Raw genomic sequence first — 22439 nt, 5'->3', positions numbered from 1 at the left:
CTTTTAGGCTTCTGGAAGAAAGGTACAGTGACTTACTGGATCCTTGAATTGTAATATTTCTTGTTTAATATACCTTGTTTACATGTTAGGATAGTTCATTTTCTTAAAAGAGTGCAATAAAAAAGAACAAACACTTACCCTGATATAGCTGTCATACTGCACATAATCATGGCACTTAGCAAATGGCCCTGTAGGGTCCTTGATATAGTCACAGTTTTCTTTTCCATATAAGTCTGTTGAATAAAATAAAAAATATACAGTATAAGTTTATAATTGCATTGTATTTTATTAATGAGACGGTCATGGATGTGTACCAGTGAAATGCACACTGAATACTGTCTTTATATTTCTGATTTCAAACAATTACATCCACACATCTCATAACGTTTTATGTTGCCAATTAGAAATGTACTTAATTCCAAAGGGACACAAGGACACAATGTAAAAAAGGCCATGATATAATGTATTGGATTCTTAAGAATCAGTGCATATCACTTGACTTGTTAAGTTTTAATATAAATGTGTTACACCTGGTCTCAGTTCCAATGATCCCCAGAGTATTGGGGTGAAGATAAAAGCATGTATGATCCACGTACCTTAACACACAGTATTGTAGATAATCTAAAAAGTGGCAATCCATTAAAGACAGTTCAAAATTGTGCCATTGTCCACTCTAATTTACAAAATTATTGAAGAAAAGTTACAATGCTTTGTGGAAGCCAGAAACAGCTTATCCAGCTCTGTTGCCAAAGCCATGACCACTGCTTGTTTCAGTTACTGTAGTTACTTTCAGTTAGCAGGTCAAGTGATAACCAAGAGCTTGAATTTTCTGATTTGCAGTTTTGTTCTTCTGTTATGTTATGTGACAGCTTTTTATATTTCTCAAACAATAACTGAGTGCTGAGTCCAATTGTTCTACTTAATTGAAAGACAAAGAATTTACACATCTCTAAACAGATATATTTCTACGAAGTTAAACTCTGAAATATCACAATTATGTTTTGCTGTATATAGGCACCAAAGCATGTTCAATTTAAAAATAAAGTTATCTATTTGTTTGTCCTCAAGTATATTTTGCAACCTGTTATTGAGATCTTCATTGCAGGTAGACATCATACATACATAAGCAAAACAATTGTGTAATGTTTTCACTTGGGATTTAAGATTTAGGATTTGGGATTTTTTCCCTTTTCACAGAAATGTCCCTTTTTAGTATTCTGCCAAAAAATGTTAGATTAATTATATTTAAGTTGTTTTATTGATTCTTAGACCAGATCTAAGTCTCAGGTCCTAGATTTAGATCTACCGGGTTGACATATGTACCAGTAGCAACCTCTTTAACAGTATGGTCTGATGGTGTTCTAAGTCTTATTTATCTCCGTATATTTTCTCTATTTTACTTCCTTTCTCTTTTGCAACCCCTATATAATTATCCTTTTACCAGAACTTTTCATTTTCATAACAGTCATTTCTGTTATTAGTATCTGTTTCCATGTTATTTATGTTTGTTTACTATTTCTCCTTTCTATTTTCATATTTATTTCTATTATTAGTCAAACTAGAGTTTTTCCCACAGGTAACAATAAATAATTTAAATAATAATAAAAAAAAATTTGAATCAAAAGATTGGGTGGCTGATCTTGAGGAAGTTACCTAAAAATGTATTAGGTGTATATGATCTAACACTAAATAATGTATGTTAGAACCATATACAGTATATTGGTGAGGTAAGTGTTATAATCTAAAACTTCAAAATTAACTATATTTTCAAGGATATGTAGCAGCAAGACATTATTACAATTAGATTTAGGTGTTCTTAAAGATTATTAGAAATCTTTGTGTTGCCTTGACAAGGAAACTTGGGCTTCTCTATAAATGCAGAGGAAAGTGGCTCCTCTGATAAAAAAAGAGCTGAATCTGTTTAGAGAAAAGGCTCCTCTGATAAGAGGAATCAAGAAGCTGTGTAATCTAATGAAATACAGTGCAGATGGACTCTATTGAATCTGTAGTCAATCTATAGTCTGTTTCTCCCAAAAACAATAGGCTCAAGGTTCATCACCCAAAGGAAGATCATCCAATGTGGGACCTGCAGGGTGGGTACCAGGACTAACACTGATAACACCCTCAAGCAATCACCAGCTGTGATGTTGCACTTTAAGCGCTAGCACCCAACTCATATTTCATTAGTTAACTCATCAGCTCTTCTTTCTCCAACTAAATTGAATATACAAACATGTGAACGTCAACAGTCTGAATCAGGATTTAAATGTTTCTCTAAGATGCCAGGCCAAGAGGGTGTGTTACCAAAGTACAGAATTCTACACATGAAAAATTCTTTCTGAAACAAAAAGTTTGTGTTTTTCAGACCCACTTGTTGTTTTTGCCTAATCAACTAAATAAGAAAATTGGACTGTTTTTATCCACATTCCGAATATCCAAGTATATTCAGCACCAAGCTACTGTATAGCCAGTACAAACTGAGGTCTCCCACCTGACTACCTTGCAGCTGTACTCCAATAAGACAGCTGTCACAGACTGCTTCAAATACTACATTTAAAAACAGAAGTCATTGTAACCCTACTTCCTTGCAGAGCTGCCCTCATGGTAGACAAAGCTCTCTTCTCTCTTCTACGTGCACTGGGACACTTTCTGCACAGAGCCAGTGTCATGCCCTCAGTAGCCAGAGGGCGCTCCTTCTCTGTCCTGTCTCTCATTTCCGGTTCTCTGCTTTCCTTCCGGTGTTTCTCTCTCTCTGGGGCTACAGTATATATTTCCGGGTCTTTCAGTCTGCCTTCGTTTAGCATTGGCGTTCGGATGGCCTGAAACCTGCCTAGCACCAGGTCGCCCCACGTCCACTACCTAAGGGCATAGGTTTCTATACGGCATTCCCTGAACAGCTGAGCCCGGGTTAACCCCCGTCTCGCTGCTACGCATAGGGTCTTTTCGCTCTCCTGCCATTCTAAGGTTTGTCCCATCCGACATCCGTGACATCCAGCAGCTGCCAAGTTCATGGCCCAACCCAGCCCAGCCCCATCTTGTCAGCAGGAAGTTTAAACTTTTTTTATTTACATTATATTTCTGTAAAGTTAAACTATTATTCCAAACACGTTTGATGTTTAGTTCGTGATAGTAAATGCATATTTACTCATGTCTGAGAATATGAATGTGATGTAATTATATGAGACTAACATCTACAAGTTAGGCTGAAGCACGTTTTACTCTTCTCCTTGTGATCACTAAGTGAATGATCAGCCTTTCATATCTCAGCTTATCTTTTCACCAATGTATTACATTTATTTTTTATGCATATTTTGGTGTTATATCAATAAACTTGTATGTTGTATATTTTGAATCTAAATGAGATTTAGATTTGTATGATACTACAAATTATTATCACAATTTACTGTTGAAATTTTTAATTATCACATCACTGTAAAATATTCACATCACTGCAGAGAGAATACTCCAGTGCAATTTCTGTTTACCTCCCAGAAGTTGGAAACCTGTTTATGTACAGAACAACAGACATTTTACCTTAGTTCTCTGTCCTTATTGAAATTAAATAAACTGCTACTACAAAAAAAGGATAAAAAGGTAATATTTTATATTTTGTAAAACTCTATATTTTAACTAGATAAAAAAATGTCACCAATCAAATAGATTCCTATCTTTCAACAAATCAACAATTATAAATTTGAGGATATATATGTACCCATATTATGTGCCTCTTTATTTTGGGTTTGGGGTTAAGCACTTCAATACTTCCTGCAAACAAATACTAAACATCCTACATTTTTAAGTAAATCATATGATGTACTGAAAAATCAATCATGTTTATTGATTCCTGCAAATGCAGGGTGATATTACCATTTTGTGTATTTGTGCAAATCTTTGGTATCTTGTCTTCACAGGTTCTTGCCATCCAGGAATTAGCAAACTCATCAACAGAATTTTCTACGATACCGCTGCTTGAAGTAAATTCATCTCTAATGTCATCGTTGTAGTTCCCACATAGACCTGATAAAATAAACGTGGAAAAATATGAATATATGTTTTATCTAGAATTATTTAGATATCTTTTATATATTAAATTAGCAACAGATACAACATGTACCATATGTTTAATATGTATTTCTGAGATGTTAATTACAATATTGGTTTAATTTTATTAAAATATTAATGCAGTTTGTGTTTTTAAATAAAAGAGTGATAAGTGATTTCTTAATGATGATAGTGTCTTTTTATCTGCAGAAAAAAAGTATACTCAATAAAAAGTAACAGAAATAAACAACCATTTTATAAATAAAATAAATGAAATAAAATAAACAGTTACAACTTTTTAACAACATTTTGACACTTTTGATAATCTTTCATGTGCAAACTATACATAAGCATACCTTTTGTTGTCCCTTTGAGTTTTTCAGGTAATGTTAGGTATAGCTGCATTAAAGGAGACACCTGAATTTGCATCTTCAGTCCAAAAGATGTCTGTACTTGAATGTACATTGAAGTCTGTCGGAAAGTTCTGAGATGTTCTGAGATGCATGGAAATACAAATATATATGTATAGATATTATTCACAGATATTAAATATTCCAACCAGAAGATAACTTATTTATAACATTTTGAACTTCTTTGATAAAATTAAAGGTAAACTATGAAATGAAAAAACTCAGGAAATACTTTAGTAGCTAATGCACCACGTTTACTTTTTAAGCTAATTACTGTAGGTATTACTCATCATTAACATAATTTGTTCTTCCCTACATATTAAAGACGTTTCAAGGATAGCTTCCTTACTTCAAAATAAAGATACCTCAGCATTAACTTATGCCTTCGAACAAAATGGACAAACATTTCAGTAGAAGATCACCATAGAAAGTTCTTTCCTTTTACATAAAGGAAAAGAGAAGAACAATACAAAATGTCTAATTTTTTTTCAGTCCCTCTCTTTCCCTTGGGCTATATATCTCCGGGTCTTGCATTCTGCCCTCGCTCAGCATTGACGTTCGGATGTCCTGAGACCCACCTAGCACCAGGTCGCCCCACGTCCACTACCTGAGGGCATAGGTTTCTATACAGCACTCCTGAACTCTTTGCACTAACGAGCCCAGGCCTTTTTCCCGTTCCGCCGCTACGCATATGGGTCTTTTTCCGCTCTCCTGCTTTTCACGGTTAGTCCCTATGGACGTCTGTGACAAACACCTTGTCTGTAAACTTGTGCATAGGGTAACGTGTGTTGTGTATTTATGTTGTGTATAGTGTAGTGTGTGCATTGTTACTGTTAATAAATATTTGTTAAACCCAGTGTGCCTGAATTCGTACTCTTTTTCTCAAAGCTGTACCAGAGAACAAAGGATTTACATGCCTCTAACTATAACAACCTTTCTGTTATATTCTTGGGTAATATCATTACAGGTCAGGGGTTATGATTATTGTACAGCTACATTCTTTTGCACAGATGTATGAAGCATTTACCTGGTGTATATACACAAATTGAAATAAAGTGTAAATTCTTGGCAAGTCAAATTTTTTTGCAAACTAGAAGTTATGTGCATTCGTGATTCAGATAGAAAAATTATCAGAAAATAATAAGATATGGGTAATATTAAAATGTTCCAAGACAGCCATGAGTGATTTTTTTTTCAGCTATTAGTGCACCGCAGGATCGTTGGAGGGTTTGAGCGCACCACACCCTGTAAGTTATTTTTACTCATAACAAGTCATATTTAAACATAGTTACAAAGTTTCACACTTTGTAAGTCTTCTAAATCAAACCATGAAAGCAGAACAGACAAAAAGTATTTTCACATAGTCATAATAAAAATCATAAATACAAAATATACAGACAGCAGATTCAATAAATATTCTCCAACAAAATATGAAAACTTCACAACAGTCAGTGAAGCCTCCAGACAAGTAATTGACACTTCCCCTACCTACCCTCCTCTCCAACAGGATCCTGCCACTGACTTCCATAAAAAAGTGGTATCCACCATCTCCCTTCTTATCAGCAGCAAGGAACTCCTCCAGGAAGCGAACCAGCTCATCGTTGAACATCCTCAGATGTCCCAATTTTACCACCTCCCCAAAATCCACAAACCACACCCCTGAATGCCCCATCATCTCAGCAAGCAACTGTCCGACTACTCATATTTCGGCCTTTCGCGACAGCCTGATGAGAGTGCTGGTTGAAAGGCTACCTTCATATATCAAGGACACTAACCACGCCCTCTAACTTTTTAACATTTTCCAGTCCCGGGGTCCAGAATGCTACATTTTTACAATGGATATCACATCTCTCTACAGCCCTCAAGCATATGCTGGACAAACACACAGTGCTCAATCCACCCACACCCTTGTACTGTATGTCTTGCAGAATTGGTACTCACACAAATGCCTTCTCATTCAATAACCTTTTTTTACCAGCAGGGTAGTGAAGTTGCCATGAGCACCAAAATCTGACCCAGCTCTGCCAATATGTTTGTCCCTGACCTCTACAAGAGATACATCAATGATTGCGTTGGTCCTGCCACATGCTCTAATGACCAGTTGGAGCACCTCCTGTATCACTTCACCAACTTACACCCTCAAATATACAGTTAACAGATCGTCCGCTACTTTTCCATTTCTAGACATAAACCTATCCATTTACCATCCCCAACTCTCTACTTCAGTCTATTACAAACCCATGGATTCACACAGCTGTCCCTTATACAGCTCATTTCACCCCAAACACACTAAAAACTCTCTCCCTTTTACAAAGTTCCTTCGGCTATGAAGACTCTGCAGTGATGACATGGATTTCCAGAACTAAGCACTCAAAATGCACTCCTATTTCATCAACAGAGGATACCCCAACCATGTTATTGATAGAGCCCTCGCCTGGGCCAAAAACAGCCCTCGGCTCATCAACTCGACCGGGAACTCCCAGTTTCACAACCGCATTCCTTTGGTGCTTCCCTACCACTCTAACACACTTTCTATCCCCAGGACCATTATTAACAACTACTCCATTTTACAGGGCAAACCCTCCATCAGTACCCTTTTTTTTAACCACCCCATCATTTCATATCGCTGACCACCTAATCTGCGTAACCTTCTTGTTCACAGCTCCCTCGACCGCCCTCAACAATCATCCACACCAGATACTTTCCCCTGCCACAGAACTTGCTGCATCACCTGTAAGTACATCTCTAACACCACACTCATTCAAGGCCCTTAGGACAATTCCGGATCACCCACGCGACCCCTTGTACCTTCAGCAACCTCATTTACTGTATCTCTTAAAGGAAATGCACAGCTGTCTACATTGGGGAAACCGGAAAGAGACTCTGAGACGTCTTCAGAGATAATGTTAGAGCTGTGAAGATCAAAGATTTCTCCAAGCCCATAGGTTCTCATTTCACCTCAGATGGCCATGATCACACTGATCTCTCCATCTGCGATCTCAAAAAAAGGGTTTCTTGACTGCCATAGCAGAAAGATATAAGAAACAAAAATAATCCTGAAACTTGGTTCACACCTTCCCCCTTCTCTCAATGACAGACTTGTTTTTATGTAATCTTCTCTATTTGCACGCAGGTTTCGACTTCACACCTTCGCCTCTCTCCACCTCGCACCACCTGAGTGGCCTCCTTCCTCTCCCTTGCTCCCACATCCTCCACTCTCCCAGCTTTTGTTCTCCTATGCTATTTAATCTTTGCTGTCTGCCCTGTCTTTCTCACACCCGAAGAAGGCTCCACAACCAAAACGTTATGTTTTCTTTCTTCTCTTTTCAGCATGGAATAAACCTATTACTTGTAACTTCACAACAGGCCTTATATCAAAAGAAACAAGACAACCGGAGCTTCACAGAGCCATTTTTCAATCCAAAATACAGCAAAGCAATTGATTATAATAACACAATTTACCTGATGATGCTGTTCAGCAAAGTACAAAATTCTGTCAATAATTTATAAATAACCCAGCAAAATAGAATCGCAAAAGCAAATGATCATGTTGTAGCGGCAATGCTTATTAATAAGACAGAATTAAGTGTTGCTGTGCTTTCCTAAATGAGACCCCATCTCTCTTTCTCATCTCTATGGTGCAGCCACAGAGAAGCTATTCATGCAGTTCTGATTTAGGGTGTTTTCTCTCAGATAAGGAGCAGATCCCAAGTGGGGATGCTTCTAGCCATGCTTGGCTATCATGATCTATGGTAATTTCTGGCGCCTATCTGTCTGTGAGATTCTTGAGAACATCTGGATTGCTGTCCTAGATGTCAGAGGTCATTGTGACTTATCTCTCACCTTGACCAACCAATCAGGAACCTGTAGGGCATGGTAACCCCACGTGGGTCTGAAATGCCCGCTAAACATTTGACCAATCACCACCTGTCTTGGTTCTTAATTTAAAAAACACTGCACAGCTCAGAAACTTTGCTTCTCTGTCCACTTTTCACACCCTCAGAGACAATCACTTGACAGCCTGTGTTGTCTGTATAGGGACTGGATAGGGACTTGTTTCACCAAAGTGTTGGCCCAGGGAATGCCCATACGTAAATTGCTAGCCAATGCCAACATGGACTCTTCGCTTGATCACCGGAGTATACGTTTGGACTCTTGTCGACAACCTGAATATGTTTTTATTCAGCAACAGCACTACACCGGAAGTTAACCGAGTTTCTTCCCCCTACTTGCTCCGACCCGCGGTAACCCTCGGTGCATAGAGACTAGTCAGCTGGACTATTAGTAGGTCCCTGAGAGAGACACTGTCAGCGCATCGCCACAGCAGAAATCTCTCCTCCTAATCCGTCCAACTCCGAACTGCACCTCGACAGGATGGCAAGGAGCCAGAGGATGCCGGGACAACACCTATTGAATGCCACTGCAATTGGATACAGCTGCTAGCTGGTCTTTGATGCCCGTGCCGGGAAATATGAATCCATATCTGGATAAGTAAACCCCATGCTCTACATTGCATCTCGAGAATTCAATTGTTACCTCAACACAAGTTAATATCAATTCAATTCATGGGAGTAATGAGTAGCTAATGTAGACTGATTAAGGATAGTATAGGTGAACGGTATACTGAAGCATATTCTTTGTATCTCTTTGTGTTTTGCATCTCTTCATGATTATATACCTTGCACTTTGATAACCCTCACAGTATGATCTGCCACCTGTATCCAGGTAGACTGTTATATGTTTTATGCACAATTTATGTATTAATAAATGTATCTCATTTATTGAATCCGTGTCTGTGCGTCACTGATCGATTGATTTTCTAAAAGCCATTACGAACCACCTCTTGATTGCTGCTACAATTAATCAATTATCCCAGTAAATTCACAAAACCCCTACAATGTATAAGGTGAAGAAATGACCACAATAAACCACAAATAAAATATTATATCCATCTCCAGGTTCGGAGACAACTGAGAGCTACTGGCAATTAGGTCTAATTTTCAAACTATTTTATAAATATAATTTTCAAAGCCTCAAAAACGCTGGTCTAATTGGTTCATATTGATGTCAGTCATTGTGTTTTTAACCATTCAATGACTTAGAGAGATAGATACTTTATTGATCCCGTGAGGTAAATTGCAGAATGGGATTTAGGGGAAAGGGGAAAGTAGGGGGAGGGATTTCCTCTGTGAAACTCAGACTATTTTATTTCTCTTGATTGTTAACATATCGGGTAATGATCAATCAGATTCTTATCACTGGTCATCACATCACATCTGCAGGCCTGTCAGATTGTTTTACTGCCTAGTAACAATAAAAATCCTCTCTAACCATGTCTAGGGGCTTTCTATAGTAATAGCAACAGCTATTGTACCTTTTTATTAATGTTTAATATTTTTATATATTTTCATCCCAGGTTCTGTCTTCACAAGAAACATGCAGATTTTTGTTTGTATTTGTTCAATTTGTCTCCATTTTTTATCCAAACTAATAGACACATAAATCAATTTATTCAACCATTTTCAGCTTTCTGACAGGGCCACAATTTGAAAACATGATCTTTAAGGCCAGAAAAACATATTCTGAATATTTATGTCTGGTGAATGGACACAGTAAGATATATAAGAAATCTGACTTAAAACCCAAGGGGTTAGCTTCCATTTAAGGTTTAAACCAGGCCTCTAATGTTTATGTTTCCAGAGATACTACAAAATGTTTGAGGGGACATACTGTAATACCAGGAGGTATTGTCTCTGGGGGCCTATGACAGTAAAAGGATGCTGCAAGCGTTTCAAATTGTCACTCAGTGTTTAAGAAATAATATTCTGTCAGCTGTGCAGGTGCATTGATGTTCTTTTAACATTATTTTGTACAGTAATACATTGTCATATGAATCTTAAAGATATTTGACACTGTAGTAATATTAATAATAGATATGAATAGATATTTGACACTTTTCACTCAAAGTTATTTGTTCCTCATGCACAAACAATTCTGTGGTGACCTTCTTTTGAAATTTTAACCATTTTCTAAGTTAACAATCCTGTTAAGACTACTTTTATAGTACAAAACATAGCTTTTAAGGTTTATGCATTTATAGAAAGGAACAAAGTTTGCTGAACCTGTCAATGAATTAAATGTAGTACTTTGTATGGATTAACTACTGCAACACTTCATATTAACAAATAAATGTGAATAAAATGTTGCAAAATTACAATCTGTGTTTAAAACGTGTTTAAACATGTTTCAATAAAAAAACCTCAAGACTTAAGCAATCATTTATACTCCAAATATTACTTAACAATGTAGTAAATAGTCATTAAAATTTCCACAGGAAATGTTCACATACATCAGAAAGTCTGATTTATTTAAACAATTCAACTATGTTATTGTCAATATGTTATTTGGAACTCACCTGATTGGTAGAATTCATATTTTTCAAGATTGTTGTTGTCTGATATGGAGAATTCATAGAGTTCCTGCAATTGTGAACAAAGTATCAATCACATCTTCTAGAAATACAGTATATGTTGTGTACAGTAGGTTAAAAAAAAAACTCTGTTACAAAATATTACTATTTTATGTCAACATTATGGATGTAACAGTACACATTAAAAAAACTATATGTACAGTATGTTTTAGTTTGTATAAGTAAGTGTTTTTCATTTACTTGATTTACTGTTCTAATTTCCGGTTTTATTGTGGCACTGAAATTAATTCATAAGATTTGCAAAGACTAACTAAATTATGTGAATAGTTGTTTGCAAGAAAAGTTGAATTCCTTGGATATTTGTGTGGCAAATAATTATTTATGTTTTTATCTGAGAATTGATATGCAAAATTTTATTAGCTCTTCCATTCACGTTTATTTCTAATATATACTGTTATATACTGCAAATATTTTATTCATCCCAGGGGGTAATTTAAGTCCATATATAAAATATATTTATAACATACAAGTACTACATATTTATAAAGTAAAATTGAAATGCTTACACTTTATAACAATAATTATTTGTTTCAACTGCAGTATCTCTCAGTACAGAGCAGTATCAATAATTGAAAAAAACCTTACCTTGTAAAGTTCAAGTTTAATGCTGCTTAAGTAAATTTGATTCTCTGGAAACTCAACAGTAAGAGCCCAGTTAAGCCCCTGTAAATGAAATACGATAAAAAGAAAGCCAAGCTTCAGTAAAGAAACCTTCATCAATATAAAATAATATATAAAGTTTGCTTGATGCTTTTAGTGGTATCACTATGACTGAAGTAAGGCCTAAAAGTTTAATCAAACATTGTCATTCCAGCACAGAACGATGTTAACTAAAACACAAACACATCTTAAAACATACACATACAGTATGTTCTCATATCCTCATCACTGTGATCCAGTTTCCAATGTATTGAAATATTTTCTATATTAATGCAGTAATTTGTATTGGCCAAAATTAAGATTTTGAGCAGATTTAACACTTATATTCTCCATACCGCAAGCTAAAGCAAATAAAAGAATATCTTTGAACTACGATACATAAAATAGAAACAAATACCCCATTTATTGGAACTAAAAATGCACATTTAAAGTATTGTACACCTTTCTGATGATGAATAATCAAATTTGAAAATCACATTTAAGGAAAGAAGTCATCTTAACTATGCTGCTGAGCAATTAAAAGTAAAACAGTTAGTCAAAAACAAGAAAAAAGTCTACAAAACCACCACTGATCACCCAAAAGTAGATGATAACTACTGCACACGATTAATCTAAACTAAATGATATTATACCCTGCTGAACTGATCTCCTTAAGAATACCAGAGCATCAACTATGCTGTATAAGCACCCTGGTCCAAGTCACAGTTTTAAATGGTCATTGACTACAGAGCTTGTCAACATCATAATTTGTATTAATCATTTAATTTCCCAAAGGTAATGGAATAGAAAAGCATGGAAATTCAACAATCATAACTCAAACAAAAGATTGTGACAAAAGAGGAGAAGAAGATATGAAGGCTTGTAATTATTCAGCAGAATCCAGGGCTTTAGAGTGTTTAGCGTGTTGAAAGTCTCTGGGCTGCTCCTGCAGTCAAAGGTTAAGTAACATGCAAAGTAAAAGTTATCTAACCAGCATACAGCAAAGATATGTTGAAGATTGGGTTCTAGTGATTCCAGGTCAGAAGTGGCAGATGGAGGATTTTTATAGACAGGAGAGTAGGAAGAATACATAAACCAGCAGTAAAAACCAAAACACAGGAAATGTGGGAGATAGTACACAAACATGGGATCAGGATGGCTACTTAATTCAGCAGCAAGATCAGAAATGTTGATTGGAGTGGAGTCATGACAGGTGACATCATCACCAGATGTGGAAGCAGGCTGATGGACAGGTGCTTATTTATTGTGAATCTTGGAAAGGAATAATGAAAAAATGTTCCTTCTTTGGGGTATTTTTAAAAAGAAATATTGTGGTCGTAAAGAGTCTGTTATAGTTTTGCAACAGTCCAGTCCTTAATAGTCGAAAAGGCATTACTGGATGATGCAGACAAAGTAATATATGAGATAAAGTGCATAGTGTACCGACTGAAGCTAGGATTTGAAGGTAAAAGAGTTGCACAAGATTATGAGGATATTAACAGCACAAGTAGCATGAGCCCATAAGAACATCAGCAAGTGAGGTCCTATGAGTTCATTAAAGTAGCCCCATGAAGTCAGGTTATCATTAATAACTACAAGTGGACTTCTCTGTCAACTAGAAATACCTGTCTAGACCATTAAACTTAGACTTCCTTATTGATGTTGTAATAAGAATTAGTACATATCTATGAGTAGTGAGTAGTACTCACAAAACATTGATTAATTGCTAAAGATAACTTGGTTGAAGTATTATAAAGTTCACCTGAGGTGTTGCACCAGTAAACCGATGGCAAAAAGGCACTGTTTTATTGATAAGTGGGGCATATTGGTTTCTTTATCAATCACTTTATCACTTGAGCCCAATCACCTCTTTAACTAATGAGGAGATTTATTGCTTATGAATAATCAGAGGCACACAAATGTATATCAGTTGGCCATGACTGAATTATTAACTAACAAAAATGTAAAATCCCAAATCTGTATACAATATTTTATTTTTGTAAATAATTCTCTACCCAGGTCTACAAATGGATTTTACGGATGCAAAAAGAAAACAGTCCGCAAAAGACATAGTATTGGGAAAATGACTTTTATATTTTACCTTTATATTTTAGACTGTAACTATCTAAATATGCATTTTTAGCAGTACTGTGCTGATTTCTATAAAGCATAAAGAATTTGTAAATAATTTTTACTACCTGAGCAACAAAATATTGGCATTTTCCTGGAATTCTGTAGTTTTTGCCATCAAATGTAGTCACAAATATGCCTTCAATTTTGCATCTTGAAGGGCATTTTTTCTGAGAGCAACCCCATTTCCCATCTTTGCAAACACTGTAAAGCAACAAGATTTAATCATTTAAGGTGGTAAACGGTAAAATATAACAGATGTTAAAAACACCGCTTCAATTCTTTATGTATGAAACTCACCATTTCTGGCACTTTGTTTCAAGGTTATAACCAGCAGGATACACCTTTCCAGCGTATACACAGGGACAGTCCTTCAGTTTCACACACTGGTTTTTTCCTTCAAGATCATTAAGGACTTTTCCTATAATATTAGTGATACAAATTATTTCATTATAATTGTAAATACTGTTTTGCTACCATGTAACTAAAAGGATACTGCTGCACTGGAAAGGGTTCAAACCAACCAAACTAATTCCAGATCATACAGGTAACTCATATACAGACAGTTTATATTGACTTTAAAGACTTTTAGACTTTAAATGAGGAAGACAGTAGACAAGCAGATTAAAGTATTTACAATCTTGTAAGCTACAGGCAAAGTTAGTCCAGTAGACTACTTCAGCTACAAGCAACCCAATAAGCAAGAAGGATAAAATTGCTCCTTCTCATCTATAATTGTATATTGATAATCATCATTATTAATATGCCCAAAATCTGAACATTAATGTAAGAAATGCTTTTTGAATGTTGTACCATTCTGAGTTTTTTACCAGCTGATTTGATACTTGATCACAAGTATCTGCTTAGATAGCTGGTTAGACTGATCATCAGTCATTGTGAGCAAAAAGCAGATGTGGTAATGTTGCAAATATCTTTACAGTTAAACAAAAGTAATCCTGTGGACCTCATACTTATATACAGTACAGTATTTTATACTAACAGCAATTTATAGATATATAGTTACAGCTACAGGTGACTGGTGTCTCTTAGAGTTTAGATAAAGGTTGTGACACCTGGCAGTATAAACACTTCAAGCTTCAAAGCAAAGGGATGTTTTCTGAAGTGTAGGATATCCCCTGATTGACAACAAAAGTTTATCTTGACATACCTAGGTAATTAAGTTGTGATGTCATGATTATGATTATCAATGAACAATCCAGAAACACACCATATAAGATCACATTAAGACTGCAGAGGAGAAGAAACAAGAAAAGTATGAGAAAAGGAGAGAGTAGAGAAAGTGAAGCTTGCACCAGGCGAGAGCCCCTACTTCATGATCATCCAACCAAAATCTGAATGGAGCTAAGTATTTGAACCTTATTAGAGAGAGCTTGCTATTCTGTGTTTTTAGGGAACTTGGGTTTCCTGGGCAAAACGATAACTCAGTTAGAGACATTTTTCCTGCTTAGGGTGTATTTTTAGAATAGGGAGGTTTTGTATCTCCCTATTTTGTATTTTGTTGCATCTGAGTTTGCAGGAGAGAGAGAGAGAGAGATTTAACTTATGGTGCAGTGTTTATTCTGGAGTTGTAATAACATATAGAAAAACATAGGAAAGTGTGAGTCAATACTATCACCATATGGTATCATTGATAAAGCATACTATTGGTCAATACTGAAAAAAGAGTTCAGATTGTTCTCAAAACTTTGTGGCATTAATAAATATACAAGAGAATATGACATTCAGAAGTAATCATAAAAAGCATACCAGTTGGACATATACAAGTCTTTGTATATGGTACATCAGATGGTAACACAGGATTAGAGCAGGTTTCCATGAAGGCTTTTTCATTTTTGTTAAATATTAGATCTCCTGGACAAGTTGGTTCAACTGTATTTAAGAAAAGAAAAGAAAAGTTCTTAAACTGTTATCTGAGATCTTAAGACGAGATCTACTTACAAGAATTTTCAAAAATGGTAAATGAGGAAAAGGCCACAATAACTGAATATTTATGATGAGTTTAATACAGTTACTTGCATATCCTACAAGAATAGCTTATAGGCCCGATTTTCTTCTTAGCTCTAACATGTTCTTCAATAATGTTAAAATTTTATATATAAATTGACCATGGGAAAATAAATCGTACTTTTTATGAATTATTTAAAAACAGTCTAGAAAAACGGAGATCTAGTGGATTGGTATGAAAAGCTGATATCTGTGCAGTTCTAAAAATAAATGTGTCTCTTACAGAGAGAAAGGAGAAGTGTGTGATACAAGTCTTTTCAAATTCATGTACCAGTTATACAATCAACTGTATTTTTAGGACCAGCCAGAAGAATTAGTATTTAAAACTTAATTAATTTTTTTCTAAATGAAATCAGATCTAGAAATACAACACATTTTACCCCATTAATTATGAAACTAATCAACCTATTTGTCAGACTCAACAGCAAAGAACACTTTGAGTGATATTCCTTTCATTAGACCAGAAACAGATCAGATCCCATACAGAATTGATCTCCAATATGATTTAGTAATATGTATAATGTTTCTCTAATCTCTTCATTTACTAGTCTTTCTCCTTCAGAGATGACTGTATAGGAGATGTCTCTGTGCCTGTCTCAGCTAAAGGAGATGGTTCAAGACATGACACTTTTGGCATAGATTGCATACCTCCTGAATTGTACTTCTTTCTTCATTTAGGGTATTAAGATAGATTGCATATTTGAATTTCTGAATTCCTATGTAAAGGGAACTAAATAAAATCTATACTCTGCAGATTGTAAAGGGGCACATGCTCTTACAAGACCTATTAGTCTTAATCCAGATACTCCTCTATTTAAGCTTTTAATATAGACTACAAGATCTATTCATACTGGTGTTCCCCTTAGACATTGTACATTGTGTTGTGTATAATTTCAACTTCTCTAAATTTCAGAAGACAAGGAATGTTTAAGGTAACCATATGAACAGATAACTTTGAGATGGGAAAGATTTTAAAGTAATTATATTGAAAGAAGATAGTGTGTAAATTAATGTGGTGTAGGGACAAAACACATTGCAAATTTAAAACGTATTAAAGTTTATTTGGAATAACCTGGACAAGGCTGACAGCTCCACCACCATCACAAGGAATGAGCTAGGGAGAGGCTGCAAGAGTGAAGATGGGGTGGTTGGAGGGAGGCGATAAAGAAGCACAAAGGGGACCTCTCCACCTTCTTCACAATCATTACCCATATTTTCCCATAGTTAAAAAGTGGTACATCACCTCTAACTGCGCCCCCGCCCCCCTCTCCGCTGAACAAACTTGGCTGACTGACACCAGAATCATGTGTCTGTCACACTTGTTCTCTGAACTTTGGGACTTACATTTTTTCCCAAAGCACAGAGGGTGAGCCCATACATAAAGACAGAATTCTGCCTTTCTAGACAGGTCTAGCCTGCAGAAGGACATTGCGACCAGCTAATTACCACCATGTGCCTGCTTGATCACTAGAGCAATATGGTTGGACTTTTCATTGACATGCTTCTATAGAGCATAATTCAGTAGCAGCCGCTACACTGGGAGCAAACTGAGTTTTCCTCTTTTTATGTGACTCACCCCAGTTGAGCAGCTGAGCAGTCACCACTCTCAAAGCTAACCTGGGCAAATCATTTGACAGAATTGACTGTCAGTGTGATGCTACAGCAGATCTCTCCTTCTCCCCAATACCCCAAGCTGCCTAAGGACTGGAGTGGCACCAAGCTAGCAGAGCACAGATTGGACAGCACAACAATGGACTCAGTCAGATGTTCCCCATCGTTCTGCATGGGAGTTACAAATGGATGAGTATAAGTCAATACTCTCCTTCTTGTTATATCATCAATTTAATTCCTTGAGGTAGCTGTAGTTACAGATGCAGCCATTCCAAACAAGCGGGTGATACCGCATTATTTTGCGGTTCGCTTTACGCAGTCCACCGCGAGTTACCGTAAATTCTCGTATAGTACCGCAAAGAAAATAATAGTATCCGGAATTTCCGCAAGGTGGAGCTAATAAAGCTCAACCTCTCATGTTTGAGCTGTCGCCATCAAAGTCTTTAACGAAGATATTACTAATAGCATTAATAATGAATGACCTTGGACAAGCTGTAAACTCAAAGTATTGCCCTGGTCCACATTCTGTTTTTCATTGACCATCTTTGCATAAGTAACACCACAGCACTTCGCAATCACACTTTTGTTTCCAATCATGCAAAGTACAGTAATTTTTGAGAATCTCCGATTCACCATGCCTTTCACATGCTCATAAAAGAGATTGATTTAGGAACATAAACATATTACTGTATGCAAACTGTACTGTATACAGTATGTATATGTATATTTAATGTCTTTACTGTGCCCGTTTAAGTATTGAATATTTATATGGAATTTTACCACTGAAGGGAAATCTTAGTAGCTGAGCATAAAAAGAATAGGAGCATACTGAAAATGCGTGTGAAGGCCATAAACGATATTAATTTTGGAGCATAAACATACAGTATATGGCTGGTCTCGGTACTTTAAAGAAAAAGTACACAACAGTATTCCATTTCTCCCTAAACATTTAAGCATCGAAGTCTTTAACTAACGTGATACCGGAGTCAACAAGCATACTTTTAGAATTTGATTAAAAGGGAATATAAAATGGAATCGCGTATCTAAAGAAATTAATAATGATATAATTATATTAATGTACCGCAACACAAGCCGGAATCCAGCCGGAGCCATGACTTTTTTTTTAACAAACATTTCTTTGAAAAAATAAAACATTTCCCTAGGTCAGAGATTAAATAAAACTTCACTCGCACCAGATAAATTTATATTTCTAAATATCACAACATGATCAAATTTAAGTCATTTTAATAACAATGAATAGTCACCTATGCGTTACAATATAAACATTTATATTGATTTAAAATGAGTTTAAATCGCCTTTATTTAAAACCCATAAATAAAGCTGATACTGTTTGGACTTTTAATTATTTAAAACTGTACAGCAGCACAATGCACAAATCGCTATCTTTGTCTTCTGCGTAATAATGTTCACCTCTCTGCCCAGCAAATTAACAATAGTAATAATAATGAACTTTATTGTATATGGTGCCTTTAAAGGTGGCTCCTCAAAGCGCTTTGCAGGACAAAAACAATAACAACAATACTGTTAGGCTGGGCAAATGATTTTTTTTTAAGAATTAAAAAAAGAGATATAATGATGTGTTTCGGCTTAGACATTAATGAAGAGCACAACAAAGGTCATAAAGGTCATAAACGATATTAATTTTGGAACATCAACATATTATGTAAACTGTATGTTGCTGTTATTGGTATTTTAAAGAAAAAATACTGTAAAATCCTGGGTTCGGTACAATGTTTCAGGCATTCATGTGAAGGACAACAGAGCTGGCCGATTATCAAACTTTATTGATAAAACAAAAACAAAAACTATCTGACCAAGCCAGAAGAAGACAAAAAGAATAACGGACACAGCGCGAGCCTGCATTCTCTCCTAAGCCGTCCACACCACACTTTTCCCTGGGTCAGAGATTAAATAAAACTTCACTCACACCAAACAAATTACCACACACTGAACACTGAACATGTTAACCCAAATATGTCTCACAATACTTCTATGGTACATTACTTTGCTAAAATGTATTTAAAAATAAAAACGATTACTAACGCCATCAGAGAGGGAGACACACACACACAGTTCTTCATTGTCAAAAAGTAATTGTTTTTTACTTTGTCAGCACCCAGACAAATGCAAACGCATTATTAATGAAATGCTTTTATTCATTCTTAATCGAACTCACAAGCTGCCATCTGCTGTTGAAGCTCTGTGAGACTAGACTCACACATGGCTAGACTTGACTATTTAACCATGAGATTATGTTTATGTGAATCTTCCTTGTTATGCACTGAGAATGATAAGCATCGCCAAACACGGGGGCGGCGTAGCGGTTGGCTCTGGCTTTCTCATCAATACTGATGCACTGCAAGAACAACCCTCCTCTCTGCGGGAGTGCTGGCTGTGACGAATTAAACCAGTTTCACAGGTATTTTCAAAGTAGAAGGGGGCGAGATTTCCAGCGAAAGACACCTCCCCCCCTCCAAAACCCAGTAAGTACAGTACTTACTAGTTAAGAAAGCTAGGCTCCTCAATGAAATCGCTTTAACATGCTAATGCGCTGGTGTAACAGTCCGGGCGTGGGAAGCTTCTAATGTCTCCCGACTACGGTGAAAGGAACCCTTCTTTCATTGGAAGACAATGAACATATTCTACCCGTACATGAGAATATAATGCTGGCGCATGGGCACTGCGGGGTGCTGTACCAGCTGTCAAAAAAAGTTTTTTTTTTTAAAGTCAATTGAGTGTCCATAATATTGCAATAAGTGAAAAGTGTGCTGTCCTTTGACAAAACAAGGTTCGCCAAATAATGAGAATCGAAACCTGTTTTTCTAGCTTTTAAAGTCGTGCGATGTGTAAGCAGAAACACATCATTATATCTTACATATGAAAAATACATAATATAGCTCCCAAACAAACGCAAACGTGTTTTTAATAAAATGCTTTTATTCACTCATAATCTGGCCAATTTCAGGAGGACTAAGGAACAACTAAGGAAATTGTCATCTGTTGTTGAAGCTCTGTGAGCTCTGTGACTTTGAGACCACTTGTTATCCCAAGTTGTTTGAATCGCCACAATTCAAATAGAGAAAAAAGAGCTGACTGACAAGATTTAAGATGTGGCTGTCAATGTTGGATTAAAAAAATCACGTTGCCCGACGTTAGTTGCATTGCTTGAAAAATAATTTTATTTTGAGAGACTGGATAAGAAATTCAAGTGTTTTTTTTAACTTCCTGAAAAACAAGAAATAATTGAACAATATGTGCAAACGTTTTATGATATGTCGCTGTTGTGAATGTCTGTGGAGTGTATCTTATTTGCCTGTCTGTCCTGGCTGTGCTCTCTCGCTCGCCCCCCCCCCCCCTCTCAATTCAATTCAATTCAATTCAATTCAAGGTGCTTTATTAGCATGACAGATGGGTACAATCAGTGTTGGGTATTTACTTTGTAATCTGTGGTCTGTGGTACACTTTTCTAAATTGTATTTAAAAAATAAAAACGATTACAATCTAATCTTTCCACGTTTGATCCCAAGATCCCAAGAAAAATAAATCTAAACGGGGAGAAAGCTATGCTGAAAGTTTATTCAGATACTTAGAAGACAAAGATATCAATTTATGTTTCATTTGTCTGATTGTGAATTAAAAAAACACATATATTTAAACACACGTTTGCGATTTAAATCAAAACACGATTTAAATCAATATATTCTTTTCTGTCTTTTGTCTGCAGTTTTACATTCTTAGAAATACACCTGGAAAAAATAGGCCCCTTTGAAAATGATTACCTTGTCTGATTTACATCACAGAAATGGCACAGTTTATATGTTTTGGCACTTAAATTACAGAGAATGTCATGGAAAAATTCGTTACTCACCACACCCTGTGTAACGCCTCCATTTTTCATCTTCTTCTGTACAAAATTGTGCTATTTCTTCATAAACTGCACATTCAAATTTGGTTTTGTTTTTGGTAGTACAAGCATTGTTTACACAAAGGTCAAAAAACATTTTAGGATTATCCACACAATCAAACAGAAAACGTGATATAGTTGTACTACAGTCCTGACAAGAGAAAAGAAAGGGTGAAAATTTAACATGGATGTGTAGCGGCAATCCCTTTTCAAGTGAGGCCTCTCTCCCTCATCTCTGTGGTGCAGGACTATCAAACTGTTAAATTCCCAGCCTCTCTCACTCTCACTCTCACCTCACCTCTCACCTATGATCTGAACCTCACAGTGCCTTCTTCCTTTCATTCTTTCTTACCAAAAACCCAAACACACATTGAAAATCTACCTCTACCATACATGTCAAAAGTTCACTCCCCATAATTTCTATCCCTTTATTTTATTCTGTTGATGCATATTTTTGCACATAACCTGTTACCTTTTTGTTGTTTTGCACATTGCCTGTTGTTGTTGTTTTGTGCACATTGCCTGTTGTTGTTTTTTGCACATTGCCTGTTGTTGTTTTTTTTGCACATTGTTGTTTTTTTTCTCTTTGTACTACTTATGTCCGAGAGCTAGCTAAATAGCATACGATGTATATGAGTGTAATGACAATAAACTTGAACTTGAACAGAGAGGCCATTTCATGTGGTTTCTGATTTAAAGTGTTTGTCTTCTGATAAGGAACAGGTCCCGGGATTGGGGATTTTCCAGCTATCATAATGGATGGGCTACTGCTGGTGCCGGGATGTCTGCTCAGGCCCATGCGGACCTTACAAACACCCGGTTCATGGTCCTTAGGTCAAGAGGTCAATGTTGCTCTTTCCTACAGTAGACCAACCAATCAGGAACCTGCAGGGCATGGTAACCCCACGTTGGTCTCAAATGCCCGCCAAACTTTTGACCAATGCACACCCGTGGTTGCACTAATTAAAAGGGGCTGCACAGGCTCAGACCTTGCTCCTCCATCCGCCCTTGTGCACTTTCCACTTCCTGAGTGGACACTCTGCCTCTCTGCCCCTCCTGCCTCCTCCCCTCTTCTAGCTTTTTCTTCTGTGCTATTTAATCTGTGCTGTCTGTCCTGTCTTTCTCACACCTGAAGAGGGCTTCACAGCCGAAACTTTGTGTTCTCTT

General features: G+C 36.3%; 1 protein-coding gene across 1 annotated transcript in view; it reads right to left on the bottom strand.

The window, feature by feature from the left end:
• Positions 1 to 22439, bottom strand: part of LOC148655023 (mucin-19-like) — a 91274-nt gene that overhangs the window by 57349 nt on the left and 11486 nt on the right. The window contains exons 7-15 of the mRNA XM_088646610.1: positions 21237 to 21423; positions 15478 to 15600; positions 14011 to 14131; positions 13779 to 13914; positions 11527 to 11604; positions 10867 to 10930; positions 4398 to 4535; positions 3868 to 4017; positions 139 to 233 (exon numbers count right to left, since the gene is read on the bottom strand). Coding sequence (XP_088502736.1) covers positions 139 to 233; positions 3868 to 4017; positions 4398 to 4535; positions 10867 to 10930; positions 11527 to 11604; positions 13779 to 13914; positions 14011 to 14131; positions 15478 to 15600; positions 21237 to 21423 — 1092 coding nt within the window. The remainder of the gene's footprint in view (positions 1 to 138; positions 234 to 3867; positions 4018 to 4397; positions 4536 to 10866; positions 10931 to 11526; positions 11605 to 13778; positions 13915 to 14010; positions 14132 to 15477; positions 15601 to 21236; positions 21424 to 22439) is intronic.

This window comes from Lepisosteus platostomus, chromosome 9 (assembly GCF_059453375.1).
Source record: "Lepisosteus platostomus isolate fLepPlt1 chromosome 9, fLepPlt1.hap1, whole genome shotgun sequence".
Taxonomy (NCBI): domain Eukaryota; kingdom Metazoa; phylum Chordata; class Actinopteri; order Semionotiformes; family Lepisosteidae; genus Lepisosteus; species Lepisosteus platostomus.
This window is presented reverse-complemented; position numbering and strand designations above follow the sequence as displayed.